A 19,066-nucleotide genomic window follows, 5' to 3' on the forward strand; every position below is an offset into this window, starting at 1 on the left:
ATATTTAAAATTATGTTAACCTACTGATGTACATTTTACATGTAATGTATCAAATACTGCTGATAAGCCTTTATGACTGTGTGATGTCGCCAAGGCTTCTATGCATTACAGGCAACATAAACTTGAAGTTGTAACACAAACTCACATGCATAGACATGATTTTGTATTCAAAAAGCATTTATTTACAAGGCAGAGTATGTACAAACTTATGTACAAAGGGGTGAATTTAAACAAACATGCTACAACATACAAAAATAAAACATGAAGTCACCAAAGAGTTTGCATCGTTGGTTTGGTTTCGGAGCTTGGACCTCTTTTTGTTTATTTTGATGCAGACATTTAGTTTAAGCTTTCTTCAAACAAATAAATGACCTTTAAAGTTCAAATTTATGTGCTTAAATACTGAAAACACGTTCTTTTCATGATGTCCCCTTTAATAGAAAGATATTAAGTTGTTATCTTTATTGTCAGCCAATTTTAACCCACCTTTTTAAGAAACATTTAATAGGAATCAGAAAAAAATGAAGTCTTTTGACTCTCCTTACTCTAAAAACCAATTTCTCTGACTCCTTCAGGCTCTGATTTTGCAATTAAAACCTTGAAGTATGACCCAGATTATCACTGTGGAGAGAGGAAGTCCTCTGAATGGCCGGCTCATTTAATCACTATAATGATAAAAATGTCTGCAGACATCTAACTGCTGGGCCATCCTGATCTTTAGGCTCACAAAGACCCAGAGCACAGAGTCTGTACCCAAACGACTGCGGTCTATTGCCTAAAGATTTGTGATGTTGATATTAAAAGTGCAGACTCATGCATTCTGTTTTTGGTAATGTCAGGATCAATGAGGAAGATGTAATTCTACTCTTACAAACTTGATGAATCAAAGATGGCCATTCTTTAACAAAACAATGAAAGCTGAAGTCCCAGCTGACATAAGGATGATAAAGCGTAATTTAATAGTAGAGCAGAGCCTCAGTTTGAGTGTTTACATTAAATTCTTTCCATTTCAGGAATGAGCTCGTCTGTAACTGTCAAATAAAATCTCAAACAAAGACAAAAATTCAGCAGAGACGGCTAATTTTTCTGTACATGAGGTGCACTTCAACAGAATTGTCCTTCAAATTAAATCTAGTCCATCCATGTATGAGTCCTGAGCTTGGCTGCATTATAAATGACCAAAGAAGAAGACGATGCTCCGTGGTGACCTCACACAAACTCCTGGTCTCTGTGGTTCAGTCAGAGTCACTGCTGCTGCTGGACGAGTCAGTCGACATGGCCTCTACATCATCCTCGTTCTCCTTATTGTGACCCGGAGGCTCCAGGCCGAAGTCATTGCCATGATGAGGAGGAAGCATTCCCACAGAGACATCCGAGGACTGCCAGGGGTAGTGAGGCGTCAAAACGTCTGCAGAAAGAAGAGGAGAGGCGGAGAGAGAAGAGGAGAGAAATACAGAAGAGACAGGTTATGATGTGAAATCAGCTCTCGAATGAGTCCTGAGGATCAAGGAGAATTTGGCTTCAAAAGAAATCAAAGACTCCAAAAATTAGAAAAAAAAAAAACCTTGAAAGAGGAAAAGTTTTCCTGTAACTGATGGTCAGTAAACAGGATGTGATTCAGATTCTCTTTATTGTCTCATGAGGTGAAATTAGTTTTGTAGCAGAACCACACAAAAAACCCAAAATACCCAAAGACAACATCTAAAGTAAAATAAACCCAAATAAACTTCTTAAGTCAGACACAATATACAGAATAATATTCACAAAATAAAACTCTAAATCATACCAGAGCTTATAGTGAAATGGAAATCCCTACCAAGTTATGCAAAGTGTCATCAGAGGATGTAAAAAACAGGGTTGTATTATTTGGGTATTTTCCATTACTGGTGCTAAATCGATAATTCTTATACAATGCCAGTGGCTAAACAGCAGGGGTGTAAAGGTACGTGTATTCGTACCGTACCGATTCGGTACGGGCCTCTCAGTATGGTACAGACGTGTAATCTCATACACAGACGGAAAACCAGAGAACAGGTCACTGTCACACTGTCCTGGCAACCACACAACCACTGCAAATGACAGCAACTCCTAAATATTCTCACATAAAAGTGTCCTGTTTTGGAAAACTTTTTTTCCCTGTAAAATACAACAGTGGACAAAGAAAGCAACAGTAGCACTGACATTATTCAGCAGCTGTGTCGCTGACAGCACGTCGTCCAGCAGATCAATCAAAGAATTTGAAAAGGCTCCACTCAAACAAGAACGTCACTGTAAGGACGAGGAACAACAAAAAGTCTCACCAGACGGTTATGAATTTCCCATGATTTAAGATCTTTTTATTCTAACAATGGTGCTCTGGTTTAGAGAATCATATTCATTCTAAATGTGTACCTTCAACCGTCAGCCTTGGAGGAGGGGATGAGGGGACTCCATCAAGTCTGCAGCTGCGTCACAGGTAAAGTTATCCTCACATTTCACACGGCTCTAACCTCTTTATCTGCCAAGATGGGCTGTGAAAAGTTCTCCCAAACATTGTAGTAGTTCCCATTGGTTAAAGAAGTAATCCAATGCTGAAGTCCATGTTGAAATCAGCAGGACAGACGCTAATTAGCATACTAAAGCTAACACATGGGTGTATGATGATGTGCTCAAGTTGTCTGGGAAATTTTAGAGCTTAAAGAATAGGTATAAATATGTCAATATATCAATGAAAACAACCTAGTAATTCAAAAATGTATTTGTTTATTATTTATTTTAATGCAATTTAAAAAATAATAATAAACTGTACTATATATTCGCTTTATATCTACCAAAAACGTACCAAACCGTGACTTCAAAACAAAGGTACGCACCGAAGTGAAATTTTTCGTACCATTATACCCCTACTAAACGGTGCCTTGATTGATACTTTTGAAGAGGAAAACGTGCTGAAGTCAGCGGGAGAATAAAAGCTGTCTGGGTGTCATAAATGATTTGCAGAAATATCTTTGTACGATGTCAAACATGGAATAAGAAAAGGAAACCGGGTGTAACTTAAAGCACAAATCACTCATAATACATAACACATTTGTTGCCTTTCATTGGGTGGCCGGGTATCAAAATGAAGTATCGATATCTGTGTTGCAATTCGGTCCAGTAGGTATCGGATGTTTTGGTATCGCTACCATGTCGGTGCCCGTCTTCATTCTCATCCCTAGAAAATTATAGTGATAATAGTGCGCGAAGAAGAGCACCCTTAGGTCTAAATGCCATTAAGTGAATGAATTACACAATGAATGAGACATGGAGTCTCTCTGTCTTCCTCACAGCCCTGATACGACAGCCTGAGGACAAAAGTATCTAATGCATCAAACCTTATCTCCATGTAGAGATAAAATAGGGCTGTTTATTATTTTTTCTGTCCATACTGGCAAAGAGTTGCACATTGATTGTTGTAAAAATAAAAAATCCTTCTACTCTGAACATTCTCAGCACGTTATATGTGCATAACTGCATGTATCATGACAGACATGGGATCTGTGATCAGCTTTGTGAGTCAACTGGTGCAGAGGACTGATTGCAATCAGCGCCGGATCAGATTATTACATCAAATGCAGTTAGCAAGTGAAATTCATAAAATGATGCCCTGACAGCATGCTTCAAGAAAGCCCACATCTGACTCGAATGAGGGCTGGTGGCAGTGTGCAATTAGCCAAGTTCTGATGAAGGAAAAAGCCTGTTTGTCTACAAGACAAAGTGAAGTGGATTAAAGCTGATATTTGTGCATTTGTCTCATGTAAAAAAGGAGAAATAATCATGTCCACACAGCCTGCCTAGTGAGGCATTATAACATCTAAATCAGAGCATAGTCATGCAAAACAGAAACCTCACAGACATAAATACCGTCACTCACCTGGAAGCCTCCCTGCAGCCAGAGCGTCACCTGGCAAATGTCCATTCATGCCATTTGTTGGCAAGTTGGCCATGTGACCCAGCATCCCACTACGCATCTCCAGGTCTGTGGGGTAAGGTCTGCGAGGATCACCTGAGAACAATACAGGTGTTAACGTTGAAGAACATAAGAACAGAACATGAGAACCCTCAGGCACTCTGTGTTCATACCTGGGACCCAGTTTAACGGAGCACACACAGCGTTACTTGCACTGATCCTGTGAGCATATTTGATGATTTCTTCTGAGGAGATACTTCCTGTAGAGAACAACATGAGATCATGGACAAATGTTCAGACACTAACCCAGAGTATTCATTGTTCATCAGACAGAGGATGATGGTGCTTAACTTACCCTTTCTGGCCTTTTCTATGGATTTTAGTTTCTCTTTCGCCTGATAAACTGCAGTGGCCTAAAAAACAGGAAAATGATTTAATTTAGAACGACAGAAGAAATTGCAGCAACCTGTGTGAAGCATACCAAGGTTTCAACAATTGTGGAACAGAAACAAAAACGGGATGTGAAAGCAGAACATCACCATCAGACCAACATTGGACCAGGATGTATCTCAAACCGTTTTCTCTCTGCAGGGCAAAGTGACCTCAGTCTGATTTTTCTGCTCCTGCTTCTCCTCCAATCCCATTTTTCTGACGGTATGAAGACACATTGGATCTGTTCTTTTCAAATCAGAGGGGTGCTTTTATGACAAACCCCACCATCAGCAGCTTACAGAGTACACTCAGCCTCCAACACTTAAAGGAATCATGGTGTTCATGTGTTTCTTTCAATGACAGCAATATAACAAGTCTATAAAAGGCCGGGTCTGGTTTCCTCTCACAACTGCCCATTTATGCTGTCTGCATAATAGACATCAAACTGAAACAAAGCCCCTATTCATAATCAATCAATCCATCTATCTATCTATCCATCTATCTATCTATCCATCTATCTATCCATCTATCTATCCATCTATCTATCCATCTATCTATCCATCTATCTATCCATCTATCTATCCATCTATCTATCCATCTATCCATCTATCCATCTATCCATCTATCTATCTATCTATCCATCCATCCATCTATCTATCTATCTATGCATGTGTGAATGACAGGGTTGGAGATAACTTTTTTGCATACCAACCACATCAGGAGTAACTTTAGGACTGTTTCATACCAATTTTACGTGTAAAGTTTACCTATGCTGTCAAAAAGGCCTCTCGACATGCAAACGAGTCTGACATCTGAAAGATTTACCAAATAAATAACCAAATTATTATTTAAGAAACAGTTTATTGTGACATAACATATTTATAATAGGTAAGATTATGTATTTTGGTAAATGTTCTTTATGATGAAACTTTATCTACTCATTTTCTCTCTTCACTATTATTATCCGTCTCCTCCTGTTGTCTCCATGCCTATGTGATCTTTTGTCAATACTCCTACGTTTATAAAGGTTGAAGAGTTCCTGTTGTAAGGATGGGTTTTATTTACGAGTGTAAATAACAATCATAAATATCACCAATAGCGTCAGGCACTATGAGAAACACGAATGCAAGGAATAAAAAGACAAAAGGGATCGTCCACCTGTTTATTGATCCCAGATGACTGAATGTTAGAATGATAAAATGATCGTCAGGTGACCCGCTGATGGGCTGGTCAGTCATAGTCTGTATAGAAACTGATCCTCTCAGATATTCATGGCACACCTGCCTCCACACACCTGTGAGGGGCCATGTGTATCTCTGCCAGCTGTGGTGAGAAGATCAAGAGGGAGCTGGTGTGGGCATGAACGATCTCGGAGGTAAAAGAAGCAGGACAGCAGTTCATACACAACTTCAGAGGATGATTAGTTGCACTGGAGAACTCTCTCTCATGATACTGAATCAAAGCCTCCTAGAACACAAGACCCCAGCTCTGACACAGGGAGGAGGAGGCAGGGCTCTCTGGTCAGTGAGGGTGTGGGTTTGCTCAGCTCTGATCATAAAGTCAGAAGGAACATGCAGAAAAACAGGATTCAGAAATTACATGCATTCATGTAAACAAGATAAATAACATAAGGCTATTTAGCTTGTTTAAAAAAGGGACCAGGTAGAGACCTGGGGCCTATAGCACGAAGCAGGATTAATGTCTTAGCAAGGTAACTTCAGGGTTAACCCTGGGTTATCGATAGCACAAAGCCGGTTCATTTCTTATCGGGGTAGATCACCAAGGTGACTCATGCTGAACAGCTAACCAGAGCAGGGTAAGTTGGAGGTTGAATCTGATCCTATAAAATGCCCATCCCACTGGCCAATCAGCTGGTCCAAAACGATGGCCTGCCCTTTTCTCCCGAATCTGGTAGACAGAGGAGCACAACTAGTGAGGAGAGCATTAAGACGCAAAAGAGTGTTCCGAGACCGTTTAAACCCACTGGATCAACCCGATAATGCGCTTTATGAGAGGTACCAGTTCTCGCGGCCCAGACTCATCTACCTGTGCGAAATCTTGGAGCCGTTTATTGCCCGTGCCACCCGCAGGAGCGGTGTGATTGTCCAATATGATATGAAATCATACGTAACCATACAGTTAAAGGTAATATACTAGGAAGGGATAATCAAACTTCATTTATATAGCCCCTTTCACACATTCAAATGCAACACAAAGTGCTTGACAACTAAAAGGGATGTAATGCTAATGTGAAACAGCACATTATTCCATCATGTCATTCCTACACTTCATTCATTGTGTTTGAGGGCTTTCTTTCTTTCTTTAAAGAGGAAGAGTGTATTTGAGTCCAGCTGCTGATTTGTAATTTGTTGATTTAGGTCAGACATCAACTCGGTATGCATGATTTCAGTGTGGCGACAACTTTAAGCTTAATTGTAGCATGATGTTAAGACATGAAACAGACCAACTTACCAGACGCAATGATGTTTTTATACTTATTTTTAATCTGCCCCCACGTTCTTTTCACTCAGAAGGATTACATCTGGGGGAATGAGATGATAATTGCAATGCACGCAATTCATTTGCCGAGTATATTGTTTCATGGGATTCATGAGTGTGATCAGTGTTAGACTGAGCCATTGATGAGTAACTAACGCATTTACACAGTCCGCTATATGCTGCCAAGCATTTTTGCCTGCGATTGGCAGCCGCCACAGTGTTTACTTTTTCTTCCTCGTACTTCATCATTATTAATCTTTGCTCCTCACATGTGAAGTAGGGTGCCCTGTCACTTGCTTCCTTGCCATTCTCCATCTGTTTAGCGCTTATGATTGTGATTGGTCAGCTGCCTCTGTGTCCTCCCTTAATACGTGCGCGTTCGCGGCTCTTGATGAGACAAACCTGGGTTGAGTTACCGTGTGGATAACCCACGTCGTGCTATCGATTATCCTGATTGCCATTGTTGGGGTTAGTCAACCCTGGATAGATGTGAGTTACCCGGGGTAAGTTGACCACATTTCGTGCTATAGGCCCCTGCTCTATAGGGAAAGGTATCCTTAAATTACTTCTGTTGTGATCTAGCGCTATATAGAAAATACAATTAAATAAAATTAACTCTACCATCATGGGGGACAGGGGTTGAAGTTGGGGGGCTGGGAGGCCCCCTAATTTAATTCTAAGGGAAACACTGCTGTCCACTGTCCAGTCCTCTCAAATACATGCATAACAGGCTCAGAAATAAACCTACATTCCCTGAGAGATGTCATAATTGCAAATAGTTCTTATCCATCCTTTTTGTCAGAAAGTTTGGATTCTACACTTTATTTAACTGTAAATAAGTCAAACCAACAACAATCAGAACCTCAGCCAAAATAACACACCATTTTGAATATGGAGGTAATGAGGAAAATAGTGATGATGATCTGATCCATCAGCATTACCAAAATTCCTCTAAGGCCTTATTCAGGATGAAAAATCTCACCCACCAGGATGTGTTCAGCCTCCTTCAGCTGTTTCTGGAGCTGCTGGATGTCACTGTCTCTCTTCTCCACCTCCTTCTCCAGCAGCTGCATCTCCTGGTGCACCTTCCCCTGTTGTTGAGCCACCTCCATCAGCTCCTGAAACTCCCTGTCCCTCTGCACCAGCAGCTCCAGGATCTGACAGGAGAGAAAAAAGATACGTTTTTGGAACAAGGACTAGTTTGGAATTGGTAATACTTCTTCTGATCTATTTCCCTGGCTTTTTATTGGGGAAATGATTTTTTGGTAGTTATAGTAACAAACTTCTCTGATTACATAAACAAGTAATCAATTACTCGATACACACAATTGTTTACATAAATGTGTTTTCTGCTGTGTACAGCTCATCAGTACTGTATCTAGAGATTAATGCTACCTTTAACTGGGACTGAAGTTGTGTGGTTACATCATTAATTCAGATAAATTTAGAGTTTACAGAAGAATTTAACTTATGATACCATGTATACCATACCTACCATACCATCACGTTTATAAAAACAACCCCACGTTGGCATGAAGGCACCACTAAACCAGTTCTGAATAAAATAACAGTGACGGTGAACTATGATGAAATATGCCAGTTAGCCTGCAGTAACGGACACTTCAACAATATGTTGTAAATCAGCACCAGCTTTAATATTAAAATATAATGGACTGCCTGGATTCTTACGCACATTTTTATGGAGATAGACGTTTTAATTTCATTCAGTATAAGTTGGTGTGTTTCTTTCAGTGGCGGTACCTGTGTGTCCTCTCCTGGCTGTGGTAGTTTCTGAGTCCTGGACAAAGCCAACATCTCTATGAGCTCCCTGAAATAACAAAAAAAATACTCAAACACATCTCCATAAGTTCTCTAAAAGCACAAAAACACATTTCATGAGCTCTTTAGAAACAGAAAAATATACAAACACACTCCATGAGCTCTTTAGAAACATAAAAATATAAAAAAACACATCTTCATGAGCTCTTTAGAAACATAAAAATGTAAAAACACATTTCTATGAGCTCTTTAGAAACATAAAAATGTAAAAACACATCTTTATGAGCTTTCTAAAAACATAAAAACACACAAACGCATCTCTTTGAGCTTCCTGTAAACGTTAAAACATTTTAAGCTCTGTGAAATAACAGAAACTCCACACACTCATGTCTAAACTTCATAGCGTTATTTAATCTCAATCTCTCATACAAAAGGCATATTTCATGAAGGCTAATATTAGCTTAGCAAACGTAAAACAAACGCCTTATTATGATGCTGTTAAAATTTTAATAAATTGAACATTGACCTTTTGTGAAACACTCTACCTGGACCATAATGAATCAAGTAATAAACTTTAAATTTTACCGTGATAAAACTTCCAAATCATCCAAAACAGACAACAGTCGCTCCTTCGTTGACTTCTCCGCCGCCGTCGCCATAGCTGCTTCAAATCGCTACTGCGCATGACAGGAAACCGTGTGTGCCGAACATTCTTCTTCGGTTTTAAGCCGGCAGTTTACAGCATAATCGCCACCTGCTGGTAACAATAAGCTATTACAAACGGCTTTAACTTCAGTTCATGTACATTAAGAAGAAATACAACGACTCTTGATTTTTTACTGTCCTGTATTGTAGATGGTATAAATAAATCCGTTGGCCGAACTCATGTTAAATAAACGACAAATAATGTCCAGTGATGGAGTGTAGTTCATATATTTTTTCAATGTTTTAATGTAGTGTTTCATCTAAGCCTCAGAAAAAGTTATTTTAGTTCATATAATGAAAAATACACCCTTATTGTTAACTGCCTCGTTCAGCCTTGTGACTCAATCAACCTGAATTTATACAGACAAAAGTATCTGTCCACATCGGTTAGTTACTAAATTCAGGTGTTTCAATCAGACCCATTTCCTAAGGTGTGTACAATCAAACATGTAGCCGTGCAGTCTACATTTGTGATCCTAAATGGGTCATTTGGCAGAGCTCAGTGCTTTCAATTGTGGTATTGTGATGGATGCCTCCTTTGCAATAAGACAGTTGGTGAAATATCATCCCTGCCAGATTTTCCACTGCCAACTTCGAGTGATATTATTAAGAGGAAGAGTTTAGGAACAACAGCAACTCAGCCATGAAGCAGAAGACCAGGTAAAATCCTAGAGCGGAGCCAACGACTGCAAAGGATCATGTGTAAAAGTCTCCAAGTTTCTGCTGATTCTATGGCTGAAGCGTTCTGAGTTTCCACTGGAATTGATGTAAACACTAAAAGCTTCAGGGGCTTCATAAATGGGTTTCCATGGCAACAGCTGCATGCAAGCCTCACATCACCAAGTCCAATGCCAAGCGTCGGATGTGGGGGTATAAAGCACACCAGCACTGGAAATGTGAAGCATTGGAAACGTGTTCTGTGGAGTGACCAATCAGGCTTCTCTTTTTGGCAGTCAGATGGTGAGTCTTAGTTTGGAGGATGCTGGGAGATTGTTACCTGACTGACTGCAGTGAGCCAACTGTGAAGTTTGGTGGAGGAGGAATGATGGTATGGGGCTGTTTTTCAGGGTTTGGTCTAGGTCCCTCATCTCTAGTCAAAGCCAGTCTTAACACGTCAGCATACTAAGACCTTCTGGACAATGCTATGATTCCAACTGTGTGGTGACAGTCTGGGGAAGGCCCTTTTCTACTCCAACATGACTGTGCCCCAGACCTCAAAAAAGGACCGGAAAGACGTCGTTTGATGAGTTCAGAGGAAGAACTTGATTGGCCCACACAGAGATCTGACCTCAACCCCATCCAGCACTTTTAGGATGAACTGGAACAAAGATTGTGTGCCAGGCCTTCCGGTCCAACATCAGAGCCTGACCTCATAAATGCTCTACAGAATGAATGGGCACACATTCCCACATAAACACTCCAGAAAATAATAACTATTTTACCTCCAACTTTAACGTGCTGCTTTAACTATGAATCATTAGTGTTAAAGAGGTTTTATAATCGTACAGAGAATCTGATTCAAACTCACTTAAATAAAACACACACACACAAATGTAGTTTGGCTGAGAATTTTGTTGTCTTTTTACTTTATGTCCTTTTGTCTTCTCCTTTGTTTAGCTGAGACTAAACATTCATGGAATTTTTGGGTCTGATCCTTTTGACTTTCGACTTTCACTTTTAAGGGGAACTCGGCCCACGGATGGCAACCATTCTGGTTGTTTAGTTTTTATGTTCTGAGAGACGCAGCTCTGCCAGTAGACCGGTCAAGTTAGCTGTAGTTAGCGAGGTATGTACCGGAAACGGATTTCAAAGTAAAATGGCAGAAAACACATCACACCACATTCTTGATTTTGTACCTGGGGCCCTCACACTCTTCCTTCCCCTCACATAGTTTGTCCTTGTCTATGTGTCCTTGTAAAGCATCCTTGGGTTTCTTGAGAGGCGCTATATAAATTCAAGATATTATTATTATTATTATTATTATTATTATTATTATTATTAATTTTTCAATATGCTGAATACATGGGTGGAAAGTTTTTTTTGCGATTTTAAAAATCAGTAATTTTACTTTTACTCGAGTATATTTTGGAGGAAGAAAGGCAAGGAGGAAGAACATTATTCTACAAACCATCCAAAATTACCTGTTGCATTTCACTTAATGATAAAGATGTGGCTAAACACAAACAATCTGGAAACCTGTAAAAAAACAAAACAAAACAAAAACTGTAAATTTAACAAACAGGAGCCTCAGTAGCATGTGAAAGAACCAGACACAGCCACAACAGCCTGGCTCCTCCTCCTCATGCTGGTCACCAGCCTGGCTCCTCCTCCTCATGCTGGTCACCAGCCTGGCTCCTCCTCCTCATGCTGGTCACCAGCCTGGCTCCTCCTCCTCATGATGGTCACCAGCCTGGCTCCTCCTCCTCATGCTGGTCACCAGCCTGGCTCCTCCTCCTCCTCATGCTGCTCACCAGCCTGGCTCCTCCTCCTCATGGTGGTCACCAGCCTGGCTCCTCCTCCTCATGGTGGTCACCAGCCTGGCTCCTCCTCCTCCTCATGCTGCTCACCAGCCTGGCTCCTCCTCCTCCTCATGCTGCTCACCAGCCTGGCTCCTCCTCCTCATGCTGCTCACCAGCCTGGCTCCTCCTCCTCATGCTGCTCACCAGCCTGGCTCCTCCTCCTCATGCTGGTCACCAGCCTGGTCACACACTGCTGTTGGATGGCATCCCATTCTTCAACCAGCATTTGCCACAAGTCAGCCAATGTGGCTGTGTTCAGTGGGGTTGAGGTCAGGACTGCTGGCAGGCCATTCCATCCTCTCCACCCCCATCGACTGGAGGTAGTCTCTGATAAACCCCGCCCTGCATTGGCAGATAAGATTTGGTTCATTTTTCATGGGCTCAACCCGTATACTGGGCTCTGCTGCTCCTCCAACACGTTCCTTTCAAATGTGCCACCATTTAGAGGGGAAATAAACAGGCTCTGGAATGATATAAGAGTTACTGCCAAGAAGCATTGTTAGTGCAAAGAAAAAAATTTACCACACACAAATTTCCTTACTTTTTAGATAGATAGATAGACAGACAGACAGACAGACAGACAGATAGATAGATAGATAGATAGATAGATAGATAGATAGATAGATAGATAGATAGAAAAAATCAACTGTGTAAATAATCTCTTCATTTAGACTTATTTTATCACAGTCCATGGTAAGAATATATTTTCCTCTCAATTTTTCTACCTTTTTCCTCCTGTTTAGCCCTGATCATTTTATACATAGAAGGTTAAGAAAGTAAATAGATTTAGAATAATAAAATAAAAAGCTTCTGCCTTCGTACGATGATTAAAAAATATTCTATGTATTGCAATACAGGGCTCATGCAGGAGAAGTTGCTACATTAAGCACAAGGTCTTTTATTTTGAAGCCCTCCAGGAAGTGCCCTTCACAGGCTCGCGCTCAGCTTCACCTCCGCTATTATCACAACACAGATCAGACTCGGCTGAGGAAAAGTGCGTTCACTTTACTTCGGAGCAAATTCTATCTGTTCGTGTTTTAAACGTTTTCATCGCGTTTTTTTCGTTATAAAGTTTATCGTCGTTTGTTCAGAATGGTTAAAGTTTCTTTTAACTCCGCGTTGGGACAGAAAGATGTGAAAAAGGACGCCGAAACTCTTATTCCCGAGGAGGACAAAGTGAGTAGAAAATGGCTAACAGTGCTAACAGTTAGCATCCAGCTCGGTGATAACAGACGCAGTTCGCAAAGACGTGAAAATACACGATATGCTGCTAATAGGCTACACTGTGTTGATATTTCACAGTTGTTATAAAGTCTATACAGGGCAATATTGCTCATTTACGTTTTTGTTATCACATGTTGAGTTTTAAAGTGTTGTGTCTTAACTTGCGAGTTCATCCACTTCCTGATGTTGAATTTTATGCCTGCGACGTTTTTAACATAAAATTCATTAACAGAGGGCCCTATGCGTACTTTAGTTACTCTTAAATTTATAATAGTGTGTTATTTTTCATTTTTACTGAGTATACACATTAAAAGAAGCTTTTAAGAGCAACTTAAAAGAATTGGTTAATAACTTTATATGGCAATACAAACTTTTTACTGTAAAAAAAATATGTGTTCGTGATCATTCCTGTTATTTTAGAGGCTCTTTATGTCACAACTGAACATATTTTTACCAATTGGAAATCAAAATACATGTAATTTCATTTAATTTCTACTCCAAGGAAGGGTTTTAATAGTTTAATAGCCACTTTGCTGTCTCTCTCTGTTTGATATGCTCGAAAGTGATCTGTTAGCTAGATTTCGTCATCTTTTTCCCTTTTTTGAACTTAATTGTATAAAAACGTAAACACTGAGATGCACAATGGTCTCAACAAGTATCTTGGCCAAGACAACAGCTTTAAAAAGTCACACTGAATACACAAAGAGATAATTAACAGGTCAAATGGTCTGTAATCCAGCTTGTATAACCGCCTATGCTGACAGTATAATCTACTATAAGGTGACTATATTGTGCAGAGCTTTAGTTTGGCAGCAAAACATCAAGAATTTTACATGAGTGTTTTAATTCTTTGCTTGATTCCATAAAGAGTGAGTTTAATCTTGTTTCTGCTTGTGTCACTAACACAGAAGAGATATCTCTCTTATCTCTTATCTTATCTCCAAGCAAACCATACCCTGAGTAACTGGAAATGAAGAGCATGGCCTTAAACTTAGCCAGCAGTCAGATGTAGAGAAGGAGGAAGTGTCATGTCAAAGTTAGGTTTCTGTTTGGCTCCTGGCGGAGTTACAAAATGTTCTTCAGGATTTAAAAGCCTGGAAATCCTGTGAAGATTTGTTTTTGTTTGCTGGAAGATGTTGGCTGATTCTGAATCATGAACGTGGACATGTAGTATGACGTGTCCCATAATAAGTGATGGTAATTAAGCGGATAAATCAGCTGTTGAAAGTCGTCTGCTGAGGCGTGTTGTCACTGGGTAAAGTCTGAACAGTCTCTACCCTGCTGTGGACTGAGCTGCTTTCTGCTGAGCTGGGTGCTTGCACATTTGTTGATGTTCCTGCAGCACAGGAGACCATAATTTATTAGAGTTGAATCCATATAAAAAATAAGCAGAACCAGGAAGTAGATGAACGGGTTTCTATGTGAAGTGCATCATCTTCTCATGCCTCTGTGTAACCTCTGATGTGCTGCATGTACTTCTGTGTTCCTGCGAGGTTTCTGTGGCTGCAGATTATTAAACCTTAGCCTGCGTTGGTTTCACGCCCCCTCCTTCTCTGAGTTTCAGTCTGACTTTTATCTCCATGATCAGTCTTAATGGTTTCCTCCAGGGCTACAAACACAGTACAATCTCGACTTATATGATGTTTGGAGGGATTTTCCTGGACTTGAGTAAGTCCCTAATTTCTAGGCGGCAAAGGGTAATTTTATTATTTTTATTGCCCTGTTCACAAAGGATTAGTTACCTGTGGATGTCTGATTATTTGTAATAGTGGATTTCTTTTAAAAGGAATCATTATTTGGCATTTGGTGTTTACTGTGATTATTGTGGAGAATAAGTTAGGCTACATTTATTGATTCATTTTATGGAGTGTCGAGCAACCCATTTATACTAGACCTGGGCGACATGGCCCAGAAATCATATCACGGTATTACAAAATTAAAAAGAGATAATATTTTTCAATCTAAATTCAAGCGTTATTAACCCCCTTCTCCCCTCAAAACAAGCCTTTGATGGCATACTCAATTTATGTCTAAGCATAGGAACACAGAAAAAATGTTTTTTTTTTTATTTAAGTCTCTGGTTTCCTGGTGAGGGTGTTCACAATAAAAGCGTTTCAGAAAAATAACAGCCGCGGACTTTTATTGTGAAGGGCTTGACAGAAGTACTGTGTTTAGCGCTGAGTTAGCTTAGCTTTGGCTGCTGTACCGGAGAGTTTTTGCAGCTAGTTTACAGCAGCTTTTCTGACTTCAGTTATCATTTGACTAACTGTGGACTTAAAAAAGAAAGTAAAATAGAAAATTAAAATAGACCCTTAAGTGGTTGTTAAGCCGTTGTAAGATGAAGACTCGCAGCGCTGGACTCTAGACAGACCGAGAGCAGCCGAAGCTCACTTATTGTGCTAAAGCCGCAGCCAGGCTGACAGAGACAGCACACTGACTTTGTTGCAGTACAGCCGTCAAACTTTTAGAGGAAAGAACATGTGTTTTTGCATGCTAACCATGCTTAGTTTCAACGGCAAGGGCGGGTGACATTCGGTTAGTTACCTGGCTACACGTAATACTGGAGCTAAACATGCTATTGACTGGACTCAGCCTGAGCTGCCCATCATAAATCACTCGCTCCACCAGCTGTGGGAGCGGATATGCCTTGCACGTGAATCACAGCACAACGTAGGCATTTAAACCAGTGATGAATCCATTCAGTGGCAAAAATTTTACTGGTGATGGTATTAATACCGGTTTACCGCCCACCTCTAATTTATACAGAACAATAACAAGTAGTTACATCCAGTTTTGTCATCAGATGACAAATGGCAATGCTCACGGTTTTGCTTACAAAAAACTGCATACAGGGGTGGTCTGGGATGTCCTCATTGGGATCGCACTGGTTGTGTTAATGCAGCCTGAACTGACACATATTAAAGACTGCCCGATAACTTGCATGAGCTCTGGTAATCGACTAGTAAACAAAAGCATGGCTTTTTTTTGTCTGTCCAGCTTCAGTTGGAGTGATGGGAATTCCAGCCCTATTTAACAGGGTTGTTCCGATTCTGATACCAGTATCAGAAATACGTCCGATACTGCTTAAAATGCAGGTATTGGTATCAGCGATTTCACAAGTTAATGCACCGATCTGATACAGTTTGGTTTAGTTTTATATTTTGCCTTTTTACAGTTTTTCTCTTAATGTGATCATTAAAACCCCTCCAGACCAGCGCCGTCATACAAGGCAAAAAGTGGCACAGTTTAATCAAAAGTGAAATAACCTTTGAACCATACATCATTGCCTCTTACTTGTTTTTCCTCTTGAAGCTAGTCGTTGCGCTTTCCTATTGATGCCTTTGAATCCCTTGTGGCAGTATTTTCAGCGAGTCTGGAAATCGTGCGACTTTTGGGGACTTCACTGATTAAGTCCACTCCAGTAAACCAGATATTGAATGTCTTTTTATTCATTTTAATCGAATTACGATCATTTATTACCGCTAGTCCGAATGCTAACTGGAATGCTAACCACCATATTTGTTTGGGTCTGTCAGCCAGTTGCAGGCTGTTCTGTAATCCCGTCATAGTGCCTGAGTAGAGCATGAGAAAGAGAGGTCTAAAATAATTTGCAATGCTGCACAGTCAGTCCAGAAAGTTCAGACTGGTATCGGATCAGTACTGGGTATCGGCCGATACCCAACACCTTGGCATGTAGGGATACCGAGCCACAGTAAGAAATGATGTGTGGACTGTTGTTTGAGTAAGAGGAAGGACAGTGAATGCAGATATCACTGAAGACTGATCATGCAGAACATGGACACACAGACTAAAGTCAGGTCACCTGGTATCTGAATGTTCAAAATGCATCATTAATGGAAAATATAAACCGACCCTACATCCTCTGATAGTCGACTCACTCCATCAGTCTGTTGCTGTGACATTTTAGGCCTCTCCAGTTTCTGTCTCTGCATTTAATGGGTTAAACTGGGCTCAAACCAATCAGCCTAATCCTCAGCTTGCCTCTCTGTGACATTTATAGCTTTAAAAAATAGACCAAGCTACATATTTATGCTAAGTTTGTCCCCTTGCTCAGTTTGGCTCTTTGAGTAAGACGTCACCTGTGTTCATAGCAGAAGGAGTCAAGCCAGGACACTGGTTTCTCCAATTTCAAAAAACTTCCCAAACTTCCTCTGATTTACAAGGATAACAGAAATTTAACAGCAGCCTTCAGATCTTCAGTGCCACTTGCAGCCCTAGTTTTATGTTGAAGTCTAAAATTCTGGTGTTGTGTCACTTAATGCAGTTTAAATGACCCTAACCCACGTTAAAAAAGAACATTAAGCAAACAGCAGAAGCATGAAAATAAAATCCTTCCTTTTGCAGATAAAGCTAGTGTTTTTTAGTACAGGGTCAGTTTAGTGGTATATGTGAACATGCAGTTTGGCTTTTCTCTGTCTTCTCAGAAAAGTTCATTAATTCATCAGGAGGTTAATCAGAATCTGATCTGCTTTACTGAACTCACTTAGACTCTGTGCAGATTAATAGTCACTCTCCTGCTGAGTCAGTCAGTGCCGATTCTGCTCGTTTCAGGATTGTTAAATGTATTTTAACCGTTTCCTCTCCAGATGATTAAAAATGCCTGCAGTTTATCCTGGAAGACACACGACATCTGATCTAGGGATGTTCCAAATCTACTTTTTCAGAACTAGCATGAGTATTACACTTGGGTACTCACTGATACCAAGTACAGATATGAACCTTTGTTTGAACTTCATTCGATGTTTTTCACCCCACTTCTTCACATTTTAGTTTGCTGTTTTCTCAGCTTTCTGATCCTCATTTATGTGTGAGAGACTTACACATAACTGTTGAATCTTTTTGGAGCCTGGTCCACTGAGATGCTGTGGTGTGACCTTAAATGGCAGTTCATGCTGGAAAACCCTCCAATATGGCTGAGTTAATGAAATTCTGTGAAGAAGAGTGGGTCAAAGTTTCCAGTGATGAGAAACACTCATCACCCATTATCGCAAATGCTTGATTTCAGTTATTGCTGCCAAGGGTGCAACAACCAGTTATTAGGTTCAGGGGGCAATTACTTTTTCAAACAGGGCCAGATAGGTTAACTGTAGCTTCACAGTAACTTTTAGCCACTTTAGCTCTGTTAACTAGCTACTGCAGCAGCGATCTACAACCCAAGAGGAAACAAGCCCAGTGAGTAGATTGCCTCTGTAAGATCTTATAGGAATTGTGTGGATGCACCTCAGTGTGTACTGAAAAGGGTTTGACAACTAATAGCTTAGACTGCATGCAGAGGAAGTCTGGGATGTCTTCATCAGGATTGGACTGGTAGTGAAGATGCAACCATTTTGGCGCATATTAAAAACCACGCTGTCCCTGTATGGTATAATACTAGTAAATGAATGTTTTTATTCAAGTCTGACTGGCCTTGCCTACAGCTGTTTTTAAAAAACTGGATTATTTTTCTCAGCTCTGTAATAGGAGCCGATCTTTCAGCTTCCAAACCTCTCTCATTTGGTACAGTTTTCCTTGTTTATGTCCTTAAAACAACTACAAAAATGAAAAAAGGAAACCATCTCTCAAATGAGAGCTGGCATCTGTCATTCACAAGAGGAGCCAGCTCTTAGAACCAGCTAGTCTGTGAATGACACATCTCAACTCCCTCATAACTTGTCTTCTCGAACTGAGCACTTTGAGAGATTTATTTACTAAATAGTATATCACTGTGACCTTTTAAAGCATGTTTATAACAACATGAGGGAAATCTGTTAAAGCGGCCCCGTTAGCCTCTTAGCTCGAAGCTAATACGCCAGGGTCTGTGAGTAGGCGTTCAGAGGATTATAATGTGGAACTGCCCTTGTGTTTTCTTTAAAATCTGTTCGGACCTGGAAATTAACTAGTGTGTTGGCAGCCTTAAACTTGTGTGTTACTACTTGACCAGAGTGATGAGTAACCACATTCAGCACAGACGTGGATGTTA

The 19,066-nt window shown here is 40.3% G+C and overlaps 2 protein-coding genes across 6 annotated transcripts in view; one reads left to right on the forward strand and one right to left on the reverse strand.

The window, feature by feature from the left end:
* Window positions 1-159: 159 nt before the first annotated feature.
* On the reverse strand, window positions 160-11,580 carry med4 (mediator complex subunit 4). Of its 2 annotated transcripts, XM_041807675.1 has the most exons (8): window positions 11,485-11,580; window positions 9,224-9,392; window positions 8,621-8,687; window positions 7,846-8,016; window positions 4,284-4,341; window positions 4,102-4,188; window positions 3,893-4,024; window positions 160-1,408 (listed from the first exon to the last, which is right to left on the reverse strand). In XM_041807675.1, the coding sequence occupies exons 2-8, from the start codon at window positions 9,295-9,297 to the stop codon at window positions 1,236-1,238; spliced, it is 762 nt and encodes a 253-aa protein (XP_041663609.1). In that variant the 5' UTR covers window positions 9,298-9,392; window positions 11,485-11,580; the 3' UTR covers window positions 160-1,235. The 2 variants fall into 2 exon arrangements, with proteins under 2 accessions (XP_041663609.1, XP_041663608.1); XM_041807674.1 differs by lacking the exon at window positions 11,485-11,580 and having other exon boundaries at window positions 9,224-10,823.
* A 1,232-nt stretch (window positions 11,581-12,812) lies between these two features.
* Window positions 12,813-19,066, forward strand: part of LOC121522617 (integral membrane protein 2B-like) — a 29,456-nt gene continuing 23,202 nt past the window's right edge. For 3 of the 4 annotated variants that reach the window (XM_041807161.1, XM_041807162.1, XM_041807165.1), the window contains exon 1: window positions 12,813-13,038. In XM_041807161.1, the coding sequence (XP_041663095.1) occupies window positions 12,955-13,038 (84 nt within the window). In that variant the 5' untranslated portion in view covers window positions 12,813-12,954. The remainder of the gene's footprint in view (window positions 13,039-19,066) is intronic. The other variant, XM_041807164.1, reaches the window with a different exon arrangement.

Source organism: Cheilinus undulatus, linkage group 15 (genome assembly GCF_018320785.1).
Source record: "Cheilinus undulatus linkage group 15, ASM1832078v1, whole genome shotgun sequence".
Lineage (NCBI taxonomy): Eukaryota > Metazoa > Chordata > Actinopteri > Labriformes > Labridae > Cheilinus > Cheilinus undulatus.

Bases quoted from the DNA above. Each gene is read 5' to 3' on its own strand.
- med4 (XM_041807675.1), bottom strand. From the start codon at position 9,297: ATGGCGACGGCGGCGGAGAAGTCAACGAAGGAGCGACTGTTGTCTGTT. The intron at 8,017-8,620 runs GTACCGCCACTG...CTCTCCTGTCAG, and splicing joins AGCCAGGAGAGGACACACAG to ATCCTGGAGCTGCTGGTGCA. The intron at 1,409-3,892 runs GTGAGTGACGGT...TTCTTTCTGCAG, and splicing joins GGCTGCAGGGAGGCTTCCAG to ACGTTTTGACGCCTCACTAC.